Source organism: Phaseolus vulgaris, chromosome 5 (assembly GCF_000499845.2).
Source record: "Phaseolus vulgaris cultivar G19833 chromosome 5, P. vulgaris v2.0, whole genome shotgun sequence".
Lineage (NCBI taxonomy): Eukaryota > Viridiplantae > Streptophyta > Magnoliopsida > Fabales > Fabaceae > Phaseolus > Phaseolus vulgaris.
In genome coordinates this window covers 26380201-26385856 of record NC_023755.2, presented here as the reverse complement: position 1 = coordinate 26385856, position 5656 = coordinate 26380201, and the positions used below count along the sequence as shown (strand labels likewise).

The 5656-nt window shown below is 41.9% G+C and overlaps 1 protein-coding gene across 1 annotated transcript; it reads left to right on the top strand.

Annotated features, from left to right (window-relative positions):
• The first annotated feature begins 2804 nt into the window (after positions 1-2804).
• Positions 2805-3179, top strand: LOC137834203 (secreted RxLR effector protein 161-like). The gene has a single exon (XM_068642264.1). The coding sequence runs from the start codon at positions 2805-2807 to the stop codon at positions 3177-3179; it is 375 nt and encodes a 124-aa protein (XP_068498365.1).
• The last annotated feature ends 2477 nt before the right edge of the window (positions 3180-5656 follow it).

The following is a 5656-nucleotide window of genomic DNA, read 5'->3' as shown; positions in this document are numbered from 1 at the left end:
AACAGTAGGGTGAGCGCGGGGTTTGGAGTAACTTAAACGTTACATTTCGCAACTCGAGAGGCGCTAACCTAGGGTCGTGGGATCGTGCCACGCGTCAGAGGATCAATTGCCCAAGGGAAACGCAAAGGTCCCTGGAGGATGGCCGCGCGATGGGCCACGTGGCGCGCGATCAAGGGTAGCCCAAAAGGTGTTATCATCCTCATTTCAGGGGATGTCCAATCAGTCATTAAGAATACCCCTGTGGTTCAGAAAATGTCGCGTCAATAATTCGAAGAATTGCTGAGTCAGCAGAGAATGACACGTCATCAGGAGGGCACGTGGACGGCGTGGGCGAGGCTTTAGTCTTTACGCTGAAGACAAGTCTTCAGCTTAAGACTGGGGGGCTTGTGTACCGTCCCGTATCCGGGCGTTGACTAAGTCAAAGTCAAAGTCAACGGCGGTGGAGTCAAAGTCAATGCGAGGCGTCGCCTAGTTGGAGAGGCGCCAAGGGGAAGCGTCGCCAAGGCAAGGCGTAGCCTAGGTGAAGGCGTCGCCCAACCAGGGCGTCGCCAGATCAAACAGTGCTAAAGTAAGGTAATCACGGTGTGGTTCCCCGATACCCATGGGTAGGAAAGACCATGGAGGGAGCGACGCCGTGGGAAGGCCTCAGGTCCCAATAGCACGGGGCAGCGATAAAGAGAAGGAAAAGGTGGCTTCAAGGCCATAGTAATAGTACCAGTGAAGGGCAGCCTGACTCGTGAAGTGCTCCTGCCGCCCCAGAGACGCCCGTGGGGCAGATACGACTCAAGAGGAAAGTCACGCCCAGGGCAACCGGGTGCAGAGTACAAAAGGAAGGCAGATACGCTCTCAAAGTAAGTGACTAGATACTTGGGGGCATGAGTTGGCACCCAAAAAGTCACCCCTAGCGCAGTAGCACTCCCAACAGGAGGACTCACACGTAGAAACGTCCCCAGGTGGGCCGAAGCGCCCCCAGATGGGGTCATGGCGTCGTGAGGCCCTCCACGTGTACGACAGCCATGCCAGAATAGAAACACCCTTTAGTCAGGTGCCAGGTAATTAAAAGTTATTCAATACAGTTTCCCTTTCGAGCATTCAGGTACTATAATGGCTCCCGAGCGTTTCAACGTCTTAAATGCGCTACGTTTTCTAATTAAGCGCTTTAATGAGTGCGTTACGTTTGTGATTAAAAGCGCTTTAAGGCGCTTTAAATGCTTGGGTAGTTTAAATAGCGCAGAGAATGTTGGAAAAAGGGTTGGAACTTTCGGCAAATTTACCAGAGAACTCTCTAGTTGCTTGCTCGTGCTTGAAGGTTACGTACAAGTGACTGGGGAATATTTTTTCCTGAAGGAGACAACACACACATATACACAGTTCTTTTACCACCTTTAGAGTACCATACGCGGTGCTCAGACACGTAGGTGGACAGTTTTTGGTGTTTCTTGCTGGCTGACTTGAGCGTCGGAGTGCACACGGCCGCTAGGGTGCCTTTTTGTCCTCTTTTTTTTGCAGGAATCCACAGGCAACCAGTGGGAAGGAGTCCCTAGATGACGGTTGAGGTCGCGCACGAAGACGTCCCGGTCAACCGGACGGAACAGAAGTAACCCTAGTTACAACCTATATAAAGGGTGGTAAGAACCCTAACAAGGTACACTGTTTCAAAGACTGAAACTACTTTATTCACTTATTGTTTCTTTGCCCCAGTATTGACTTGAGCTTCAGAGTGCAAACGACCGCTAGGGCGCCCCTTTGTCTTTGCAGGTGAGAAGTCCTTCAACCCAAGGAAGTTCGATTCTCAGGTGGAAACAGGCGGGCCAGAGGCAGCCGTTCGAGTCAACTGGCAACCAAGTCAACCGGTGAGAACACGAATGATTATGTCGTTTATCTACAAGAGTCAGAAAATGACTTAGGCATTGATAATGACCTAGTTTCCTTTTCAAAAGCAATCAATGGTGATAATTCTGATAAGTGGTTAGATGCCATGAAAGATGAGCTTAAATCAATGGCACAAAATGATGTATGGGACCTTATGGAATTTCCAGAAGGTTGTAAAGGAGTAGAGTGTAAATGAGTTGTTAAGACTAAACGTGACTCTCATGGCAATATCAAACGTTATAAGGCTTGACTTGTTGCCAAAGGTTTTACTCAAAAGGATGACATTGATTATAAGGAAACATTTTCACCTGTTTCTAAGAAAGATTCCTTTAGAATTATCATGGCATTAGTAGCTCATTATGATCTTGAGTTGCGTCAGATAGATGTTAAAACTGCCTTTTTGAATGGGAATTAAGAAGAAGATGTTTATATGGACCAACCAGTGGGGTTCATTTAAGAAGGAAAGGAACACATGGTGTGTAAATTTAAGAAATCAATATACGGACTTAAACAGGCTTCCAGAAAATGGTATCTTAAGTTCAATGATACTATTGTGTCCTTTGGATTTAACAAAAACATTGTTGATCAGTGTATATATATGAAGGTCAGTGGGAGAAAGTTTATATTTCTGATTCTATATGTTGATGATATCTTGCTTGCAACTAATGATCTTGGTCTATTAAGCGAGACTAAGAAGTTTCTCTTTAACAACTTTGAAATGAAAGATACGAGTGAGACATACTATGTGATAGGAATAGAAATATTTTTTTGATAGATCACAATGACTATTAGGCTTGTCTTAGAAAACATATATTAATAAAGTTTTAGAGAGATTCAGAATGGATAAATGTTCAGCATCTCCTGTTCCAATACAGAAAGGAGACAAATTTAGTCTCGTGCAATGTCCAAAGAATGATTTGGAATGAAAACAAATGGATAATATCTCTTATGCATCTTTTGTTGGGAGTTTGATGTATGCTAAAAAATGTACAAGACTAGATATTAGCTTCGCAGTTGCTATGCTTGGTAGATATCAAAGTGATCTAGGATTGGATCATTGGAAAACTGCAAAGAAAATTTTAAGATATTTGCAAGGGACAAAGAATCACATGCTTACGTATAGGAGATCTGATCATCTTGAGGTGATTGGATATACATATTCATATTTTGTTGGTTGTATGGATAGAATAAAGTCCACATTTGGTTATGTGTATCTTTTAGTCGGAGGAGAGATTTCATGGAAAAGTGTGAAGCAGTCAGTCATTACTACATCCACCATGGAGGCTGAATTTGTGGCATGCTTTTAGGCCACAAGTTAAAAAACATAGAGTGTCAATAGAACATATTAACATCGATCTTATGATTGCCGACCCTTTAACAAAAGGGTTACCGTCCAAAATTGATCCGGTCGGTCATCGGTAGTCGATGACGTCAGCAACAGATAACCACGTGGACCACTTGCACGGTGACACGTGGATCAGGTGGCAGAGAAATCGGGGAGGAGATCACCCGGTATGGTTATCGGTGGTCAGTAACCGAGTGGCCACCGACAGATCAGTTCCAAGATAAACGGGTGACACGTGGATCAGGTGGCAGAGTAGTCATGGAGGAGATTCCCCGGTATGGAGATCGGTGGTCAGTAACCGAGTGGCCACCGACAGATCAGTTCCAAGATAAACACCCGGGGGAGAACGCGAGAAGCAATAGAGCACCGATCAGTCATCGGGTGCATGGTCATCGGGGTTTCGTGTTACACGCAGTTAAACTGGGACTGAGATTCCCAGCGAGAGCGTTACGCATGGACCTCGCATGATCATACCTCAGAGAAAGAAGAGCTCCTCGTCGGTATAGTCGTGCACGAGAGTGGCCCGAGGGAGTCAGTAAACCGGTCAGTGATTGGTTACTCTCTCAACCCATTACGTGCATGGCATCGTGAAGGGGAAATCGTGTATGCAGAGAGCAATGCTTGGTGGGTGTGCCTAGTCCAGCCACACCTGGCGTTCTCCTGGGAATGTGCGATTTCACCCAGATGGAAGAAACGCGCTAAGTTACTCCGCAAGGGAATAACTTAGGCGCACAAAGAGATGCGCTAGAGCCCTTCAGGTGGTGGCACGTGAACGGTTAGATGCGAGTTGCATGCCTCCACGTGTCACTGTCTGAGAGGGGCGCGACCCAGATAAAGGTGCACTCCGTGTCGTGAAAGGTACAGACAGAAAACCCAGACACCCACGACCTTGACTGTGGTACGTTTTCGTACAAAAGCATAACAGAATTCTGACGCGCGCAGAGGACAGCGTAGCAGAATTCTGTTAGGCACAGACACAGAGGGGGATAAAAAGAGAATCAGAGAGAAATACACACACACTGTTTTTTACACACATTACTTTCTAGTGATTCTGTGACCTAACTTGAGCGTCGGAGTGCAAACGGCCGCTAGAGGCGCCGTCTGTGTGTTTTGCAGGTTGCGTTCGAAGTTCCCAAGGAGGAGGTTCTAAGAGTGTTCTTGCAGATAGCACAGTTGCCAGAGGCGGGTCAACCAAGCGACAAGGCAATTCCTCCACGCTCGAGTTGTCGGCAGGATCAAAAATATTTACTGGTCGTGTAGAGAATTAATATGGGTATTATGTCTACTAGTGAATGATGAATGTTATTATTAATGCTTATTTAACACTCTGAGCTCATTGATATATAATTTTTTTTGAAATCTATGTTTTCTACTTTATGTAAGGCCTCTCAATGCTCATTATGATTTATGTAATTATTAAATCATGAAAGTATTATAGCTCATATGAGTCAAGTGGGAGAATTTTAGAAAATTATGTAAATTAATTTTATATTTTATAGTGTGACTCATGAAATAAATTTTGGGCTTTGGGCCTAAATATGATTTAATAAAATAAAAGACTCATTGATTAATGTGAGAAGTTATATATATATATATATATATATATATATATATATATATATATCTTATGATATCTAATGAAAACCTAATCTGATGAAGATTGGGAAATAATAGAAATGAGTTTTGTCTCTGCAAATGAGGTTGTCTAACTGATTGACCATAAAGAAAGAGTGTGACAAGAACCGAAATTGCAAGAGATAGATTGAGAAAAAGAGATTAAGGAAACTACTCCCATAGGGACTCTCATGGATCAAAATAAGTCTCTATCTCTATTATAATTGATGTATGGAATGTGAGAATCATAGTTAGTATAAGATCCTTATGATGATAATGTGTATTATTATACGCTTATGATTTTACATGAGTTGAGAGTGAGAATCATAGTTTATAAGATCCTTAAGAAGATGATGTGCATTAGTATTTATTAATGTATACTTATGATTAAAGTAGAAAATGAAAATTATAATCTATGTATCAAACACGACTTAAAAAATGTATAAAATAAAATTACATATGTTAAACACAATTTTTATAGTGTTAAAAAGCTGAAAAGATGTTTCACAAACACATTTTTCAATAAAAAATGGTACTTTACAAACATAATTTATCTAATTGTATAAATTTTCTACAATTTATTTCTTTTAATAATTTCTTAAGAAATTATGTATTGTGTCACAATGATTAAAATTTTTCATGATAAAAAATGTACATGGGTATATATGACATTATTAGACGAGAAAAGAGTGTGAAAAGAATTTTGTCTAAACCACATTCATTCCCCAAAATCAGCACTAGGTCATGATTTTAGTGGAACGCATCAAACTTCATGATAAGTATGAATTTTTTTTTTAGGGTAGGGACATATTAATCTGACTGTAG